This window comes from Peromyscus eremicus, chromosome 11, assembly GCF_949786415.1.
Source record: "Peromyscus eremicus chromosome 11, PerEre_H2_v1, whole genome shotgun sequence".
Lineage (NCBI taxonomy): Eukaryota > Metazoa > Chordata > Mammalia > Rodentia > Cricetidae > Peromyscus > Peromyscus eremicus.
This window is the reverse complement of record NC_081427.1, coordinates 59,838,486-59,859,834: the sequence shown is the minus strand read 5'-3', so window position 1 is coordinate 59,859,834 and position 21,349 is coordinate 59,838,486. Positions and strand designations below refer to the sequence as shown.

General features: G+C 40.1%; 1 protein-coding gene across 2 annotated transcripts in view; it reads right to left on the bottom strand.

Annotated features, from left to right (window-relative positions):
- Positions 1-21,349, bottom strand: part of Zfyve16 (zinc finger FYVE-type containing 16) — a 52,008-nt gene that overhangs the window by 21,725 nt on the left and 8,934 nt on the right. Inside the window, exons 2-11 of one of the 2 annotated variants that reach the window (XM_059276392.1) lie at positions 20,624-20,732; positions 17,321-19,563; positions 15,760-15,856; positions 13,051-13,212; positions 10,210-10,352; positions 7,875-8,253; positions 6,408-6,530; positions 5,225-5,380; positions 4,375-4,599; positions 795-877 (exon numbers count right to left, since the gene is read on the bottom strand). In XM_059276392.1, the coding sequence (XP_059132375.1) occupies positions 795-877; positions 4,375-4,599; positions 5,225-5,380; positions 6,408-6,530; positions 7,875-8,253; positions 10,210-10,352; positions 13,051-13,212; positions 15,760-15,856; positions 17,321-19,563; positions 20,624-20,693 (3,681 nt within the window). In that variant the 5' untranslated portion in view covers positions 20,694-20,732. The remainder of the gene's footprint in view (positions 1-794; positions 878-4,374; positions 4,600-5,224; positions 5,381-6,407; positions 6,531-7,874; positions 8,254-10,209; positions 10,353-13,050; positions 13,213-15,759; positions 15,857-17,320; positions 19,564-20,623; positions 20,733-21,349) is intronic. The other variant, XM_059276393.1, reaches the window with a different exon arrangement.

Here is a 21,349-nt window from a genome sequence, read left to right as displayed (position 1 = left end):
GCCTTTGTAGGGAACAGTAGGATGTTAGAGGCATGCCTTTGTAGAGAACAGTAGGATGTTAGAGGCATGCCTTTGTAGAGAGTGGTAGGATTTAAGCCCCTTCCAGTTTCTTCCTTTACTTCCCAGGCACTATAAGATGAGTGGCTTCCTCCACCAAGTACTCCCTCATGATGCTGCCACATGCTTAAAACAACAGTCAAGTGACCCTGGACTAAATCTTCTGAAGTCACAGCAACAGTAAACCATTCTCTTTACAAGGGTTATCTACTGTATTTTGAAAAAGTAACAGAAACTGAGAGCCTTCAAGCTAGCTGTAGATGGGGAATTGAAAGTAGGTTTACTAAATATTTTCATATACTAACAAGTAAATAAAAATGACAGTTATAGGTAGAAAGGAGCCTCAGATATCACGCTATCTAGGCTTTCCTACTACAAATGAAGACACCGAGGTCATAATTTGTTCAAAATCACAAAGCTGGTTTACATTACTAACACTTTGACTAAGGCTTTGTCAATTTCCGAGGTTTGTGAAGAAGTCTCCCATTACCCTAGTACATAAGAACAACAGCAGAGCTAAGCAAAGGGCAGTCAGAATCAGGACATATAAATTAGGAGACACTGTATTCTAAAATGAAGCAGAGCTCACTTATGTTAAGTGGTTTAGGATTTATTATAAATGAGTCTTCAAACACCAAATACTTCAAATTAAAATGGACAATAAAATGAGGTGAAATACACTAAATAAAAGTTTAAAGAAACAGGATTTCAAACAACACAATAGTTCAGTTACTTACAACAAGTAAGTTCATAATAGTGTGTCCTATTTCTCCAAAAAGAGGTTTTCTGCCTCTGACACTTGTTAGAGGAGCAGGATATGCTGCACATAAAAAAGAATAATTGGTTACTATCGACAATAACAGAAAGTCCTAAGTTTATTTTTAATTTCAAACAAACAGTACATATAAATACCACTCAGTCAGTAATCAGAGAAAAATAAAGATGCCCATGCCTCTGCTAGGTGCTACACTAACTGGTAACCTTTCACGGACTGCCTTATTTAAATCTACAACAAGGCTATCTACACTTACATACAGATAAGAAAACTGAGACAAAGATCAACGAGTTCACTTAACTGTGGAAAAATATTTGAAACTAGACTTTTCTGATTCCAAAGCATTTAATGTTTTATTTTGTTTTCATAAAATTTCCAATGGAGAAAAATTACAATACCTGCTTTGACTCATATAAATTTTTTCTAATTTAAAGAGAAATAGAAAAAATTTGGCATTCTAATGTTTCCTTCTGTGGTATTGGGGACTGAATCCAGGGCTTTGTACACACTAGGTCAGAACTATACCACTGAACTATAACCCTAGTCCTCCAAATTAGAGACTTTAAAGATATTTACAGTCAATATTAAATTGTGGTAATTCAAAAATGGTGATATATTTTTATAGTCCTTAGGTCATGATGACAAGAGCCTTGTCGAATGTCTACTCTCTCATTAGGGTGCACCATAAATACAGAACTAAAGAGAAGATGCCTTGCTACCAATACAGAAGGACCCTGAAGCTGGAAAAAGGGGTAGACTTTTTCTATGACAAAAACCTGATGCACTTTTGACATTAAGCGCTCTATTTTTGACATAAGCATCTAATCTTTCTGATATCCACTATACAAACACTCTTCCCTCAACTTCTAAGGAAAAATGCACATCTGGCACTACCTATTTTATAACCTTGAGTCGGAGCAGCACGTTCTTGCCAGTACAAATACATTTTGTAATTTTAAAAAAGAACTCCTCGGTTATTTGGAAGGTCTAGACTGGAAAAAACACGTGTTAAAAGTGTTAAAAGACATGAAAACTATAAAGGATGTGATTGGTAGAAATGCTGGGTTTTTACCTCATCTTTTCATCAGTGAGGCACATCCCTGTAAATGGTTAGAGGTAATTTTATTTAAGACACTGAACAGGCTATGGCTTAGAATGGCATGCTATCAGTGTTACAGTCTTATCATTAATGATGTTTGAACAGGTAGTTGCTGATCTGAGAAAGCTATTTTCACCTTAAATCTTGGGACTTTAACTTTTGTTATTAAATTTACCACATATATATTCTGTTGAAAAATCTGAGTCATATCTAAACAGGCATGAGTACCATTAACTTCAGTGTCAGTCTATCTAAGGTCTAGTAGAATATAACACATACACAGCACTGCTGAGGCTAGTTAACTCCATTGATGACTCTTCCCATCACTATTACGCAGCTTTGCAGTTTCAATGCTGTGACCTTTTGAGAAATTCTTCATGTTACTACATCATCTTCTAAACATCATTGTAAGAAAACCAGTCTTATTTTTAGGTGCTACTGGCCAAACTACTGGCCAAACCTACAGATCATATAATCCATAATGACTGGTGGTCAAGGTCAACTAGTTAGTATATTGCCATAATCTTGAATAAAGACAGCATTCAATGTTATTATCAGCAACAAAACATTGGGATGGATGAATTAAACAGTGGCTCAGAGTAAAATGCTGTCAATTCTTAGAATTATACACAAAACCTGAGATTAAAGTTATTTTTTCATAATAGAATCAAAGGTTTAAATCTTAAATAATAAGGAATGCCTATGCTCAAAGTCAGAATTTAATAGTTTGTCAGAGGATAAAATGAATTCTCTTTCAGAACTGCCTATTCTGATATAGTGTGGGAGGGCAGCTCCCACATTTTCCCCCCAGGGTACTCTTGTGGAGGGTGAAATAGAAATATTTAGATAAAAGGATAGAGGCGAAAGAGAAAAACACAGGACTGCCTCAGGAGGGCCTGGATCCTTATCCATCAGCCCCTCCTATCTCTTCTAAAGGACTATTTATAGGAATGCCAAGAGGAGGAGCAAAAGACCTCCCCCTAGCTCTTCCAATCACCTAGTAATCATGCACATGGTCAAGCAGTCCTCTAATGCAGCCCTGCTGGGTAAAGCAAGCTCAGATCTCACTAGGAAACCTTTGTGGGCTTTCACAAAACAGAAATAACTTTTATTTTTCCCAGCACTAAACTGTATCCAATATAATACCTACTAAATTATTTAAATCACATACATCATAGTTAGATACAATATGCTGCAGATTAACAAAAATTACTTCTTTAAAAAGCCAGGAATAAAGGTGCAGAGGAACGTTTAAAGTTTAACATTAGAAACAATTTTGAAATTACAAATACACACACACACACACACACACACACAAGTCTGACTATTACAATAGTGTTAGACTCTTCAGCTGTGTCAAAAGCAGGCATGTAAATACACACACAGCATGTATCTAGGTGATACATTCTATAGCACTTTTGAATAATTAGCTAACAATTAGGAATATAAAAATCAAGTGAAGAAGGTAAAACTTAGGGAAATGGCAACCACCATCTCTAACCCACGGTCTCTAAAAGTCATCAACCCCTAACTACACCAGCAAGAGGACAGGAGCAGGGGAGGGGACACAAACACACACTCATTTGTGGGCCCGACACAAACACACACTCATTCGTCCAATACGTAGCTAAACCAGAACTCAATAATACATGGTTTTAAGAAAACTTTAACAGCCGGGCGGGGGTGGCACACGCCTTTAATCCCAGCACTCAGGAGGCAGAGCCAGGCGGATCTCTGTGAGTTCGAGGCCGGCCTGGGCTACCAAGTGAGTTCCAAGAAAGGCGCAAAGCTACACGGAGAAACCCTGTCTCGAAAAACAAAAAAAAACAAAAACAAAAAAAAAGAAAACTTTAACAAAAGTAATAATGTAAAGAACACTGTTTTCTTTTGAAATAGAAAAGTAAAACCAAGCATGGTGGTGCATTCCTACAGTTTCAGCACTTGAGGAGTGAGCAGGAGGAGCAGGAGTTCAAGGTCATTATCAGCTTCAAGTAAGTCTAAGGGCTGAAAGTGGCCTCCGCTACATGAGACCTCATCTCAAAAAAATTTTAAATTTTAATTTTAAGGTAAATTATACAATTTATGAGCATCCTGAAAGTTCATGATACATCAACTTTGTCACACTAGCTTGATACAACCAGGTTGTCTTGGAAATTAAAAATCCACCAAATCAAAAGCAGTTCTACTAATCTAGTAAAAATTACTTAGAGCTGGGCAGTGGTGGTGCACACCTTTAATCCCAGCATGAGGGAGGTAGAGGCAGGTGGATCTCTGTGAGTTTGAGGCCAGCCTGGGCTACAGAGTGAGTTCCAGGAAAGGCACCAAAGCTACACAGAGAAACCTTATCTCGAGAAAAAAAAAAATTACTTAAATAATTTCCCTGAATTTATTGCTTTATCATCTGTATATCTTAAGATATGACATCTATTATTCTCAAACTTACCTTTGTATTCTGCTCCCAATCTCAACATTAAGCGCATAGGAAAAACCTTTGCCCAAGGAATCTCGAGTTTCTGGATGAGAATGCCACAGAGAAAAGGACTCCTTGGTACTGGGAGATCGTCAAGTTTCTGAAAGGTAGGTGTAATAAACAGGAACCCTCCGTGATCCTTGCTATTGAGAAAACTCTCAGTAAAGGTCAGATTGTCCAAGTTTTCTATGTACTTTCCTGGAAATAATATTATTAATAAAAATATTTTAAGTTGCTATATTATTATTTTGATAAAGCATTCTGAGTCTGAATGTCCCAATATAAATTTTCTTAAGTAACGCAACATACTTTTGATTTGTTTTGTTTTTGTATTTCTACTCGTAAAGAAGCCTCTATTTGGACTGGGATACAGCTCTCTGGCCCTAGGTTCCACACATGGCACCACAAACACATTAAAAAGGAGGGTGGGGGAGAAGAATCTGGTGCACACTGTGCACAGAGCCAAGCCACTCCTGGAGATTGGGTTGGGGACCGTAACAAAAATTTGAAAATGCTTCTAGTCTTGTTTTTCTCCTTTGTGCATGGCAATAAGAAAAATCATCCCCCACATCTAGTGCAGATAATAAGTATATAGATACATTAAAAAATCAAGGAGGCAAAAGTATTTCCACATGTCTATGTGGAGACTTTAATCACATAAAATTCTAGATTTAAGGAAATTAATGGTGATTAAGCTCTTTGTAGAAACCATCAATTTCTTCACAAAATAAATCTTTAGTACAGTTAGCATAGCTGAAATATAAATGCCTTTAACTACTTAATCCATCCCCTAGTCTCAGCAGTTCAAAATAAAATAGTATACCTTTTAAAGCATCCTTGTATATGGTGATGAACAGTCTAAAGATGTCCTTAGGAACTGTATCCTCATTTGGCAAACATAGCAACAGGATAACAATTTCTGCCTGTCCCAAGCCATGCAATCCATTGGTTGAGAAGTACCAGTATTTATCTGAGGCATCTTGAGGAATAATGGTATACAACTATAAATGTCAATTTTTTTATTTAGAAACTAAACATTGTTCTTGAGTAAATCACAATTTATCAAGTTTTTTAAATTCTCATGATAAAAACTTTAAGCATTTAGGATTCATGTAAGAAAAGCCCAAAGATTATTGTAGGCTTCAAGTAATAACAATAAGAAAATCTAACGTAAAAGATGCACTAACATGCTAGAAAGAATTGCATTTGTTTCAGCGAGGGAAAAACAGATTGATGCTTTATTGAGTAGTAAAGATTATTTATTATTGAGGATGATTTATTTCCTTAATTTACTTTAATTAAGTCACATCATTGACTTTAAAAATGCCTTCAATGTGGTGGCCCAGCATTTGAGAAACAGAGGAAGGCAGACTGCCACAAGTCTGAGGCCTGCCTGATCTATAGAGTGAGTTCCAGGCCAGCCAAGGATATGTATTGAGTCTCTTTGTCAAAAAGAAAGAAAAGAAAAAGAAAAGAGGAAAAAGTCTTCATTGCTACCAAACCATGATTCCATTTACCACAGTTCAATCCATCTAAAAGGATGAAAGCCAACAGGCAGTTTTACAGTAAGCATCAAAATGCACTTCAGCTGGGCTGGGGAGGCCGCAGAGCAGCAGAGTGCTTAGCTCCCACACATGATGCCCTAGGTTGAATAACCATGGGAGAGAGGGAGAGAAGGAGAGGGAGGGGGGGATGGAGAGGGAGAGAGGGAGAGGGGCAGGTAGGGGAAGATGGAGAGGGAGAGAGGGAGAAGGCAGATGAACAAAACAAAAACACCTCAACTGAGCTGAGCATGCCTGTGATCCCAGCACTCCAGAGGTAAAGACAGGAGAACCTCAGGTCTGAGGCCAATCATTGTTATATTTAGAATTGTATATAGTCACATTTGGCTGAAAAAAATCAATCCTGTTTATTTTTCACTATTGTCAATCAAAATGTAACATGAAGATATAATTACTTTATGTATCTTTACTTCAAAACAATCAGAAAAATGAATCTCTACTTACAAAATACTAACTTGACATTCACAAGTAGGTTAGCATTTAGAACAAATGTGGCAGGAGGAAATCCTTCACCTTCAAGAAGCAAAATGATCTGCTCATGAGATGGGTGTTCGTGTATTACAGGCACTAAATGACAGAAATGTATTAATCAGGATAAATATCCTCTCAAATATGCTTACAATAAAAAGTTTAAATCTGTAATAGACTGATTAAATATAAACAAAAACAAACATGTTTCTTGAAACCAATTACTACTCTGTTTCATAATTACATACTTATTTTTACCTTCCTGCCTACTAACATAGAACAAATAGATATAACTGAAATATATGAATATATATACATTCAATTACCATTTATTTATATATTTGTATGTTTTTCAAGTTTAAAAAAAAAAACACTTTCATCAAAAATGGATTCTAGGGCCTGCAAAATGGCTTAGAGGGTTACATTTCTTGGCCATGCAAGCTGGATCCCCTAGAACCCATGGTGGAAGGAGACAGCCTTACCCAACCAAGTTGTCCTCCGACCTCCACACACATGCTGTGCCGTACACCAGCACTCACACACATCATACAGACATTCAAGTGGATTCTAATTCTGAAGAGAGTCTACGCTCCAGTTTCAGATGCTGCTTGCTGCCATGGTATCAGTGACAGGTAGCCAGAGCAATACAAAACTTGACAACCAACCAGAAAACATACACGATATTCCAAGAACAGAGCTTAAAACACTTTTGTCTCTAGAGGTGAGCTCACAAAATGTCTCTTACAGGCAATAGCAAGCTTCATTTCTTTACATTAACAAGCAAACAACACTCCACAAGCCTATGTTTCAGATGTAAAGTAATGCTTGAGGCAGCAGGCATCTACCCTAGGGAATGACTTTGAGGTGGGAGTTAGCTACAGTATCTCAGCTCATCTCTTTTCTCTTTTTATAAGGAAAATGGAGACCCAATGAGCTTAAATAAGATGTTTAAAGTCACACATGAAGTAAGTAGCGAATGGTGACCTAAAATCCCTAATTTGTCATTGAATTTAATGCTCTTTCTTTGGAAACCACGCTTCTTAAAGAAATAAAACACAAAAGCTAGAGTTAAAACCCCATACAGAAACATTGCCCCATTGTATTATGCTTTAATTCACCCTAAGTCAGAGACCCACATGCAATAAATGACTCAAAAGTTCAAATAGTTTTCTATTTCTTTTGTATAAATAAGACTTTCTATAAACTAAAGTTATCACTCCTTTTATATATCATAACAAAAATGTTTAAAATGCATTTCTTATACTAAAGACAAAATTAGTATGTTCTTTTAAAAGGTTATTGTCCCCTAGGGTGGATATGGTAGCTCACACCTGTCCTCTCACAGGCCTGGTCTACACAGCAAATTTCATGGAGGCCACAGACCTTTTCTCAAAAGACCAAAACCAAGGATTCCTTTTCAATTTGAAGTAGCCACTATCCTACCTGATCCCTCTTCTCCAGATGTAGCCAGAAGGGGAGGCAGACCAACCTCGTCTTCAGGTAGAAGACTAATCTTGGTGCAGACACGTGTGGCGATGCCACACAGTAACCTGTAGTCTGAGACACTGGCAACAGGCAAACCAGGGTGAGCGGGCACAACACCAGGAGCAGACGGCTCCTCGCTGTCCATGAAGACATCATCTTCTAGAGTGCAAGGGCCGAGCATGGGCAAGCCTTCAGTGCCTGTGCTCAGAGGCAGTTTTTCCACAGGTGCAACATGAGAAACAGGACTCTGAGTTACCTCAGTTCTTAGAATATCTCCTATCTCATTGTTTGGTTTTTCCACTCTAGTAGAATGGGTATGATCCACTCTATTTATAATCTGTAAAATAGGGGGAGAAAATAAATCAGTCCATCTTCTCTGTTCAAGAGTGAAATGTTGACCTCTATAACCAAACAAGTTTTAATAAAAATAAAAGAAACCAATATAGGCTCCTAAAGTCTTCTAAAGTTGAGTTTCCAAGAGATAGCGACCATCTGACTTCCCTGAGTTCAGGAGCACACCACATTAAGGAGCACCAGGGGTAGTTAATGACTGTGCCCCGTTACACAGTGACCAGCTTAGCTCAGCTAACATTCCCTCCTTCTCATAACCATCAAAACAGCCTGGAAGGGTAGGGGAGAAGAAAAAGGAGGGCAGCAGAGGAGTGGCTGGGAAGTAGAGTCTGCAAGAGCAACCACCCAGGAAACACTACTGCCAGTCATCCTCACTGGAGCCTCTTCCTCTTTTAGACCGTGCAGAGTAAGTATTAAGAAGTCATGGGATATGACTACATTTAGTGACATGCAGAGTCTGTCTGAAACTTCCATTCTGTTGGAACAAGACTGAGAGCTGGTGTTAGCTAAGGAATACACCCTTTGGTAACCACTCCTGTCTGCTCAAGAACTTTTACTTGCAGATAGTATACACTACTTGCCTTCTACTTACACCTGGTACAGCGTATAAATGGAGGCAGAAATATCACCAACAAATACTTTCTTGAATGCTGGAAACCATTAAGTTCATATCAATATAAAATAAATTATGATTCTCAAAATTCAGTTCAGGGACTGCTGAAGCTCACAACATCCTTTCAGAGAGACCATGTGATCCTAGGTTTCCTTCATAGAACCGAAGAGCGTATCACAATGCACTACATGCGGAAGCAGAACTGAAACAATGCCACTCTCTCCTGAAGTGATCCGGTTTTTAAAATATTCTTTTTCTTAAAATAGTGTCTCCTATTGCTTATATAGTACACAGTTTATAAAACAAGTTTATTATTTTTAATTAATAAATATTTTAGTTTTCTCTTAGTTTTAAAAACAATAATTGTAAATACATATAACCTACATAACATAATCTTTGGGGTTCTCTGTAACATTTAAAGCTTATGAAGAGGTTCTGAGATTTTTGTTAAAAATTGAGAATCACTGCCAGAAACAAGTATTAAAAAGGGGACAACTGGCCGGGCGGTGGTGGCGCACGCCTTTAATCCCAGCACTCGGGAGGCAGAGCCAGGCGGATCTCTGTGAGTTCGAGGCCAGCCTGGGCTACCAAGTGAGTTCCAGGAAAGGCGCAAAGCTACACAGAGAAACCCTGTCTCGAAAAACCAAAAAAAAAAAAAAAAAAAAAAAAAGGGGACAACTGGGGCTGGAGAGAGGGCCAGCAGTTAAGAGTGCTTGCTGTTCCTGCAGGACCAGAGTCTGATTGCTAGCACCCACACTGGGGGCTCAAAAGCACCTGTAGCTCCAGCTCCAGAGAATCCAGTGCCCTCTTCTGGCCTCTGTGGGTGCCTGCACATACATGTACATACCCACACAGACAGACGCACATAAATATAAATTAAAACTAAAGTAAGTATTTTAAAGAATAAAATTTAAAATCTATAAACAACATTAATCCAAGCATAGCTCAGATTTAGGGAATCCAGGTTCCATAGTAAAGCAAGTGTGATTACCTAAAAGATATGTTTACATTGCAGCTTAGTTTACTAAGTGTGTAAGAACAATATCTAAAGAAAAGTATTCAAAACACTTTCCTACTAAAAAATGCTAATGGCCATTTTGAGCTATTGGAAAAATGAGGCTGACAGACCTGCTCCATCAACAGTTCCCACAACCTTCAACTCGTAAATAATGTAGTTTTCGAAGTGCTATAAGGGAAGCGCAAGGCACAAAATATGCACACATATCTCTAGGCAAACTCAAGGCATCAAAGGATAAGCACACTAACAATCACATGAGGAATTATCTACAGAATAAAACTTCATGTAACAGAAGTGATTTAGATCCTTACTGTGGGTACATCAGGACAGACGGGACTAAAGTCATCGGGACACTTTTTATTTCCAGATGACAGTTTCGCTGTATCGGCAACCTCACCATTAGGCAGTATGCCATCTGCAAACCACACTCTCCTCTGTTCTTTGGAGCACGCTCCTAAAAAGAGTTGAAAAGGTGAACTGTTTTAGGTTGGCAATACTGCAGTGACACAATTCCAAACAGGTCAGTTAATGTTTTCAGAATCCTTTTGCTAGTCATGGCAAGTCCTATATTCTTGGGGCTGCAGAATCCTAGGGAAAATGGCTTCCATAATTCATGTACCTTAAGCAAAGCCCATGCCTATCTAATTCACACCAACAAAGAGCTCTAGACCAGCTGTGGCCATGGGAGTCACCTGCTCTGAAAGGAAGGAGAAGTATTATAGCTTATGGACAGTGGGGAAGACATAGGCTCTACTACTGAAGTCAAGTGTCTGGAGTAGCACGCTAAGTCAGCTGTCCAGTGACAGAACAAACCACCGAGAAGATGACTTCATGGGAAGCTTTTTGAGTCACAGTTTCAGAGGTTTTAGTCTGAGGTGGCTGAGCTCCATTTTCATAGGCTTGTGACAAGGAAGTACACCATGGTGGAGAAGACGGAACAGAGCAGAGCAGCTCACCTCATGGTGGCCAGAAAGCAGAGAAAGACACAAATGACAAGGAAAAGACAAGACACATTCTTTCCAGGGATGTCCCCAGTGCTCTACATCCTCCAGCTAAGCCCCACCTTCTAGTCCCACCACCTCTCCTAAGGTCATCAGACGAGAAGCCATCATAGATGAACGCACCAATTAGCTCAGAACCCTAGAAACCTACCCACTGCGCTAAAGCCTGACATCTGAACAATGGACCGGGGACCACGCCCGCAACACAATGTCTTTGGGGGTCACGTCACATCCAAACCATAGCAAGCAGTGACTGCATACAACTTAAGGGCTGAGTAAGGTGCAGGGGTGAAAAGTAGAGATCAGAGCACAACAGACAAGAAAACCACACAGCTGGCAGAAAGAAGTCAGTCTGGAAAAGGTGTGAAGAAGAGGAGAGGGGATTCCTTACGGATTCAAGAGATCTTTTTTTTTTTTTTTTTTTTGGTTTTTCGAGACAGGGTTTCTCTGTGTAGCTTTGCGCCTTTCCTGGAACTCGCTTTGGAGACCAGGGTGGCCTCGAACTCACAGAGATCTGCCTGCCTCTGCCTCTCGAGTGCTGGGATTAAAGGCGTGCGCCACCACCGCCCGGCCTCAAGAGATCTTTTTGTCTTTTCACCTGATAAGCGAACACCAACACTGTAGCTCTTAGAATACGGGCCATAAACCTTACTAATACTTGTTACTGTTTCCTCTCAAATCTAGGGGAAATGTCTATTTATAAGCAGGAAAATTTGTTTTTTGTTGTTGTTAGAAAGTATCTAGACAGAAAGGTTAAGAGAATTAAATTCAAATGATTTTAGAACAATATAAAAGCACAGGTAGTTTCATGTCTACTTTTCAAAATGGAGAAAACATGGAAAAAGTTGGAATTATGTGTATGTATTTGCAACATGGGTGTGTGCCTTAACAAGGTACCTTTCTTACATTTACAACAGCCTGATAAGAATTTAGGTTGTTGATTCAAGAACATACCAATCATTTTAGACACATTTATTATCTTTAGGGTTAAAATACACAATTTCATAACTACATCTCTGTCCAAATATGATTATGAGTGATAATCTAATCCCCCCCAATGTCAGATTTAAATCAAATCTATCTTTAACTGATATTGACAGGTATTTTCTAAAATGTCACAGCTTTTGCTTCCAAAATAAGTGTCCGCCAATATATACTGGCCCTATGTGAGACTGAAAACAGCCACAGCTAGAATAGCAGATAATTCAAAGGTTTAAAATAGATTTTGTGGTCTGTAACCAATGACTCATGGAAGGTTACTTGAGTTCAGAACCTTGAGACTAGCTTGAGTCTTAAAAACTAAAGACAATAAACAAATAATAGCTTGTTCTTGTGGTACAATACACAACTAAAGGGAAGTTTTTAAAGAAAGTTACTGACTTGTTACCCTAGAACCCAAGCCTCTCTGTACTACATACACTGCACTCTTCTGCAGGAAGTGTGGAGTACAAATCCTCGCCTCTCGGTCTGCCTGCTAACTAGCTGTGACCGGATTCTGCCGGGGACAGGGAGTGGTGGGCCAGGGGACAAGTGTGCGAGGGGCAGGGGACAAGTGTGCGAGGGGCAGGGGACAAGTGTGCGAGGGGCAGGGGACAAGTGTGCGAGGGGCAGGGGACAAGTGTGCGAGGGGCAGGGACTCTTTCAGCCCCACTTGCTTGTTGCAGAATCGCAGCAGCAGCAGCAGCAGCAGCAGCAGCAATGCTGCATGCCCCATGACTTTTCATCACTGCAAACATCAGATCTAGAACTCTCCCTCAGTTGCCAGAGCACAAGCCATAAGAAACTCCCTTGATGCTTCCAGTATTTGTCATATGGCATTTTCCCAGAGATCACAGCTTCAGTGAAGGTGCTTTAGCTCCCAACCCCAAGGTCTGAGAGCAAGCACCACCAGGTAACCCTCTGGAAGTGCCACTGTGCCTTCTCCCCTTCCACCTCACCATCCCAGTGGTGGTGGCAGCTGCTTCCTGCAGTTACTTGTCTAGGAGACTCCTGGCATGTTTCCAGTCTCCAACATACATGTTTACCCAATCCCTGTATAAATCCCTCCTGACTCTTGACTGGTTTCTCTTTCCTGTCTAGACCCTGACTACTAGAGCACTTCTATGTGAATAACTTATCCCAGGTGTAAACCACACAGTTTACTCTGGTTACCTTCAACATTTGGTTGTTTCAGTGCTGAGATGGGCAAAGTTGTAGGAGAAGGAATACTGGATGTGTGGGTCTCCTGAAGTGGCTGGGTGGTGGCACAATCATTAGACTGATTAGACTTAAGACAAGAACCACCTGGACTCATCATCCTTTCAAATGCCTGAGCTATAAAGGGGAAAGAATAGTATTAAAAACTCATGGTTTTAAACTTCCAGGTAAGCTATAATAAATATTTGATTTTTCAAGTTGTAAGGAGAAAGAAATGAATGGCCAATCAAGAGAAAGTGGTCTTGACAAAGATGTCCGAGTGACTAGAACAGGCTCCTTTCTTTAGCTGGCAGCACTCCACTTTGATAAGTTATAGATTACTCCAGAGTGACTCTTTAAGACCTAAATAATTATTTCCTTAATACTCGGTTTAAACCTTCACGGCTTTCTAATTGGAGCTAAACTCTAAGTTGTCTGAATGACAGATCCTATAGACTCTACATCCCTAGCCTCATCTCAGTACAACCCACTGACTCACCATGAGCCAGTGACCTGCACCTCCTCGTTCTTCAAGTTAAGCAAGTATAGCGTGGGCTGTCTATTCTTCCCTCTGCCCAGACTGTTCTCTCTACAGGTTCTCACACATATATAGTCTATTTCTTTCAAGTTCCTAGTCACATATATTATCATAAAGCATTATTATGGTCACTGATATGTTTCTGTCTATCTGTACATTTTAGCTTTAAGCTTAGGGTATTACCATCTGAGGGCTTCTCTGTTTACTATCCCTTTATTCAAAAATTCCGTATCAAGAGAACATCTATTTTGTTCTCAGCTGGAGCTCCAGAATACAGAATACTGTCTGAATATCACTGAATGATTTAAAAACAAAACAAAGCAGTACTAGCAATGGTATCTTCAGCCCCGCTCCAAACTGAACGCCCACAGCAGCTATTACTGCTACACCCTTCCTTCCTATCACTAAATGAGAGCTCTCTTGGAAATTCTTCCACTAACCAGTAACGGCCACACAGGTTTACACTCTAGATTCCACATCCATCGACCTGACAGCATTCACATGCTGCTAAAACTTACACAATCTCAGCAGCTTTCTCACTGTCCACAATCTCTACCCAATCTTTCCTTCCATTCCTTCACTGAATTCATCCACAACCTTGGAATCATCTTTTTCTTATCTGATAGCATTGCTTAAATGATCACTTCCATCATTTTCTAGTCTACGGTTGACATTTTCTTGTAATACATAACCATTAATAGCTCCCTAAATGAAACAATGTCAGATATTGAAACAGAATAAAAACAGGTATCTAAATAAATCCATCCCACAACACATTGTGTGTGTGTGTGTGTGTGTGTGTGTGTGTGTGTGTGTGTGTGTGTGTGTGTATTTGATGGGAATTAAACTCGTGGTCTTGTACATGCTAGGCAAGCACTCTACCATGGAGCTACATTTCCATTCCTCTACGTTCTATCTTTGATAGACCAAAATTGTATCTCAGTATTCTACTAAGTCTCTTTAATGAGCATCTCTCTCTCTCTCTCTCTCGGACTCTATAGTCAGAATGTCTCTTCCCAAAACCTGACCTGCCAACTCAAATGTTCCTGGCTTTTAAGCAGGAACTTTTACATGGAACTTGCTCTAAAATGTGAATTCTAGCACACTGCTTGGGCTAATAGCCCTGGCAGCTGTCTTCTAGGCTACAGACACACTGCAAGAAGAAAAACAATTATAAGCATGTAGCTTCTTCATAAACAATGGCGATAACATAGAAATATTTTTTAAAATTATATTCTATTATCTTCCAGAGTATAGGTCAACAGCAGGGAGTAGAACAGCTTACCTCAGGCTAACAGACTCACATCAGAGCTTTTTGGAGAATTGCTGAAAAAATTTATCTTCATTCAAAAGAGAAAAACAAATTATTATCAGGTATTTATTCTGCTGGCTGGCTAATAGGAGCTAGTTCATAGGCCTGGTCAAAAAAGGGTCAAGTAATTTTCTCTGGGAAGTAAATGATCAACAAAATCTTTGAAAATGCAAGAACTACTCAAAAGAACAGACATGTATCTAGGGGTGAAAGCACAGCATAACACACACACACACCCTGTGGGAACTCAAAGAAGACCACCAAGACCACTGCTGAAAATGGAAACTAGCTAGAGAGTCAAGGAACAATGGGAAGCACACACATGTAACATTCTAAAAGCAAGGATGGAAAAAGATGAGACCAAAATGTACAAACCGCATGGTGGTCCTACTGGTTTATCAAATCATACATAATACCTTATCCTTCATTCTCATTTCAGGCAATTGTCTACGGATGACAACTACCACCTTGCCTTATACATTAACTACAGTACCGAGCACCAATAAGGAAACTCCTTGTGCACACGTTTCCACTAAGATGTGGAGGACAGTGAGGATGAAACAGCAGGCGGATGGAATGCAGCACTTAGGAACTCAGTACCTGTTAAAAGGTAATCAACTGCCACTCCAGAACCTGAACGTTTCCTTTCCAAACTGGTAGTGTTAATTGTGAGAGTGGAACAAAAAGAGAAACCAAGCCTTGGGATGTCCCACCTAAGCCAGTGAGTCAACACTAGTCCCTGCCTTAAGAAAATAAAGAAGTTATCATTGTCACAATCCAGTTACTCTTAATATAGATCAGTTAGTGGAAGAAGACATGTCAGGTCAATACTCACCTTTATTAATAGTCTCATAGCAGATTATACACACTCTTGCTTCCTTTTCTAGATACTGAAGCTTACATTTCCTATTACAACAGACACCACAAAATACCTATAAAGAATAAAATACTAAATTTATTTTTGTCTCAAGTATATTTATTAGAAGCAAGGGGATAGGAGCTCAAAACCTACTTTCTTTATTATATGATTCCTTTTTCTAATTATCATAATCATAAATAGAATTATTTAACGTTCTTTAACTTAAGCAAGTATGACAGTTAATCTTGACTGTCACTATTAGGTGGAGTGAGAGATGTCTAGGAGTTCTGAGTATGTCTGTGAGGGTATTTCCAGACAAGACTGGCATGTAGAATAACAACTAGGGTAAAGACATGCCCTGGATTTGAGCAGCACAGCCCAACAGACTGGAGCCTGGCAGCGTAAGGGTGGAGGAAAAAGGCAGTGGGGACACGCTGCACTGCTTGTCCTGCTGAGTGCACTGCTGCTGCCTTCGGTCATGGACAACAGACTCCAACTTCTTCAGCCACACTGGCGACTCTCTAGGGACCCCAGGCCTTCACATCACTTTTCTCAGAGGCTCCCAGTGTCTTGAACTAGGCAACCACTGCACTATCTGTCCCTACACATCAGATAACCACTGCTGGACTAATGAGCCTCCTATCACCAAATCTAATACATCCCTTTATAATTACACACATACATATATATTTATCCATAAACATATAAAATATATACACACACACACACACACACACACACACACACACACACACTAATTGTTTTTCTAGAGAACTCTAACATAAGGAATATTTTATAATTTATAATCATGTCTGTGATAAGGAAATATTTTTTGAATCAATTATATTAACTGAAAGGCAATAAAAACTTTAATAAATATGTCTATGATTTAAAAAGCTTCCTGTAGCAGCTAAATATATACGTTAGTGATAATGAGCTTGCCTACAGCTTTACACAGATCTGTTTTTCATAAGTAGGACATTATTTTGCTAAGATGTAGTAGTTTGATCCAAAACCAACATATTACTGAAAAGTGCTAAGTAAAAAGCACACCAGTTTTTAAAGACCGTTTCCTTAGAGTTTATACACAGTATCTTTATCATCAACAAGAACACAAGGTCAGGTGTGGTAATATAAGCCAGGTGGCTCTCTAGGATTTTCCCAGGCAGTGATCAGGAAACTGGCCGCAAACTAGTCTTAAAATAAAGTATTTAAGGACAAAGGGGAGCAGCAGCTCCCAACCTATAGGTTTCGGCTCTTTGGGGTCATATATCAGATATCCTGCCTATCAGGTATTTACAGTATGACTCATAACAGAAGCAAAACTGCAGTTATAAAGTAGCAACAAAACAATTTATGGTTGGGGATCACCACAGCCTGAGGAACTGTATGAAAGGGTCACAGTGTTAGGAGGGTTGAGAACCACTGCTCTAACAGGATAGCGAAGGGACTCAGCATTTGCCTGATGAGAGAGGACCTAGTTTGAGTCCGCAGGACCACGAAAGAAGAGTAAAAAGCCAATGTTTGTATAACTTACTTTCCCACATGCTCGGCAGTGGTGTCGCCGTTTTGTAAAAGTGAATTTGACTTGGCAGTTCATACAGTTTGGAGCTTCTGAATCAGGAACCCAAGTCGGTTGTTTCTGGCCCAAAACCAAGCCTTCTTTGCAAATGTTTTCAGGCAGAGACTCCTTTGCAGTTACGAAACTGGATCCACCTTCAAAATTACTTTCTATGTCAATGTAATTGGAATTGAAGCTAACCTGAGCATCAGGTATCTGGTCGGCAGAGCAAGTGGATGTAGTAATAGCATTTGCTGCGCTTGCCTCATTTTCTGGCACATCTGGAACATCTGGCCTATTCAGCTCCTTTGAACTCCTTGTTCCTGGCGGAAGGCTAAGCGGCTGCTTAGGTCTGGCCCCTCCCACAGCCTGGGTGTTAATACTGGGGCCCGGCAATTCCTTCGCCATGTCAGACTGACTGGTAGGTAACCCTCTTTCAGGTGGAACTGTGCTTTCTCCTACAGAACGAACACCATTTTCTACTGTGTTTTCTTTCGCAATTGCTTCCCAAATCACATCACCTCCATTTTCACAGGCAACTCCTGCTTCAGCATTAAAATATGTATCACCAGCATTTTCATCATTTAATCCTTTCTTATCCACCTGGTTCATCTGAGAGTGCAAATCATTTACATTGTCTTCAGAAGACCTTGTGTTCTGAAGACACTGTTCCTTCAGGAAAGCATCAAGTTCAGCATCACTAATTAGCGTGCCAGTTCTCATGCTTTCATCAATATTAAAGTAATCTAACTCCTGCCCATCCATATCACTGCTGGCAAAAGTCAGACCTTCCCATCCGTCAGGAGACTCTGGGGCATTCGAAGCACAGAGTGCCATTTGAGACTCTGCAGCTACATTAGAGCTGGTATCCTCAGGGTACTCCAAGGATTCACCACTGATTACCATCTGCTCAGGTTCAACCTTTCCATCCGCTTTCTTTTCATTTACTGGCTGAAGAAATATGTTCTTACACTTTTCCTTTTTCAAGAGCTCTGTCTCCCTCAAGAGTTCCCCATCTAAAACAGCGCTCTTCTGTATTTCTTCATGTGTAGTCATGACATCACCTTCCTGATCCTCAGACTCATCGAGAGGTAAAAAATCACCATGCACGTTATTGTCAGTTAACGGTCCACACAAAAACCCAGACGATGAAAGACAGGACAGTGGAGAGGGTGCAGCTTCCCTGGAAGCATGTAAAGATGAAGAGGACACCTGGGCTGTATCATTATTATCTTTAAGGTCTAAATTTCTTGAGTCTTCTTTTACAGACTGTTTCATGAACACAGCAGTTCTATTTTCCTGAAAGGAAGGGTCAGGTAAGTTGAAATTTTCATCTTTTGAATCAGTGTCACTTGGGCATATCCCTTCATTCTTTGGACAACTACAAGGCATAGCAATTGTGTTACCTCCTTCTTTGAAACACTCTGGATTTGTGACTGCCACATCTACTCTCTCTTCTGCCAAGCAGCCATCACCTTTTAAAAGCTCACAAGGAAGCCCCTTGTACTGTGGGTTATCTTTGGTGTTAGACGCTTCAGAACTTTGTTCAGTCAAAGCAGACGACATGTCAAAATCAATTGTTTCTAACTCATTAGAAATCTTTTCATCCTTTAAATTTTCTGTTCCACTATATTTACAAGAATCAGAAAGTGCTGTGTCTACTTCTACACCCAATTCTTTAATCCCACTATCTCTGCTCTGTAGGCCAGCACTGATGTCATTCTCTTCTCCTCCAACGGCATCACTACCATGGTGTGCTGAAGGAACAAGGAGAGTATCTGAGACCGAAGACGAGTCCAGTGTGATCAAAGCATCGACACTAGCCTTAGTGTCATCCGGCAATAACTGTTCAATGTCGTCTTCACTATTGGTGGCATGTTCTAAGTTACCCATGTCACTTATCAGGTCACAGACAGGTTTACTACATCTCCTCAGACATGAAGGCTGGACTTCATCTGAAGTACTAGCATCCACAGAAGAAAGAAGGTCAAGTCCTGTTACATTTTTTTCGTTCTGTCTGCAAGTTAACCCCTCATGTGTTTTCTCGTTGAGGAATGTCTCATTTGTTTCACAGCACCTTTCTGATGAGGCACAACGACCAATGCATCTTTGGTCCTTTGGCAGTAGTAAAGCTAGCTGTGGAGAGGCCGACTCTGAAGAAACTGAACAGTGGTTAGAAGCATATACATCCTGTGCATCTTGGAGATAATCTTGCTTATCTAATGAAAAATAGAAACACAAAGTTATTCAAAGACCCAAATCAAATAAAGATTACAAAGATACGTTTTCTAGAACTTTCAACCACCCTTTAATTTGCTCTGAACTGTTCTAGTTTTTACTCAATGCAGTTGTCGTGAGACAACAGAAACACTATAATAACTCAGCTATACTATAAACCAAACCAAAGAGGCTGATAAGCTACCATAGCTTTGGCTACTTTTGTTCTGTCATTGTCCCGAGGGGTGTTTTGTAAACCTGACACAAGCTAGTCATCTGAGAAGAGGAACCACAATTAAGAAAATGCCTCCTGCCAGCACTCAGGAGGCAGAGGCAGGAGGATCTCTGTGAGTTCGAGGCCAGCCTGGGCTACAGAGTGAGTTCCAGGACAGCCAAGACTGCTTCACAGAGAAACCCTGTCTCGAAAAACAAAAAACAAAAAAGAAAAAGAAAATGCTTCCACCATAAGGCCTGTAGGCCAGTCTGTGGAGCAGTATCTTGATTAATGGTTGATGTGAAAGGGCCAGCCCACTGTGGGTGGTGCTACTCTTGGCCAGGTGGTTCTAGAAGGGTTGTATAAAAAAGCAAGGTGCAAGCCATGAAAAACAAGCCATGAAGCAGTCCTCCATGGGCCCTGCTTCAATTCCTGACTTCCCTTCATGGTGGACTATATACTGTAAGCTGAAATAAACCCTCTCCTCCTCAAGTCACTTTTGGTCACAGGGTTTGTCACAGGAGTAGAAATCGAGCTAGGACAGCCCTCCCAATCCTAGCTTCATTCTGAGGAAAGGCCATCTCTTACAGTGATGACAACTCAACTTACAGAGCTCTATCAAATTGCTTTTGCCTTCCTCATAAAGATTTTCTTCTAAGTTTGTATCTACACAGTAACTTGTATTTCTGGCTATTGATCCTACTGGTATAAGAATAAATTAACACGTCACAATGAAATAAGGCAAACTTTTTAGAGAACACAATAATTGTGACCAAGATTGAAATCAAATTCTGTTAAAGGGACATTTTAAGATTCTACTGGCAAAGTAAAAAAAAAAAACAACAAACCTGGGTTCTGCTCAAAATCATCAAGAAGTTTGTCCAAGTCACTGACAGCTGCTTTAAAGTAACTGTCCATCCTACTTGTAGACTTACTCAGAATTGAATTCTTGTATGTCTAGAAAATAAAAGTACATTATATTTAATTTTCTATCATACAAATATTATGCTATCTATTCTGCACCAATACAACTATCAAAGCAGAAACAAAATAAAATTAAAACTAGGTGTGGTGGCGCGCGCCTTTAATCCCAGCACTCGGGAGGCAGAGCCAGGTGGATCTCTGTGAGTTCCAGGCCAGCCTGGGCTACAGAGTGAGTTCCAGGACATCCAGGACTGCTACACAGAGAAACTCTGTCTTGAAAAACCTAAATAAATTAGTAAAATTAAACAGTACTTCTTTTCCATAGCACAGGTAGAAAATGCTCCCCACATGCAAATGACAATACAACATCTGCACCCACAAGCTACTGCATGGGGCACCATGAGTGTGTGTGATGTGTGCACGGAAGTATGCAGGTGGAGACCAGAGGAGGGTAATGCATATCTCCCTCTATCACACTCTCCTCACTGACTGAAGACAGGGCCTCTCACTGAAGTGGAAGCTCAGGATCTACCTGTCCTACAATGCTGGGGTTCCAGGTATACACAACCATGCCCGCCTTTACCATGGCCGCTATAACTTCAAACTCACGTCCTAGTCCTGCATGGCATGCACTCTTTCTCACTGACCTT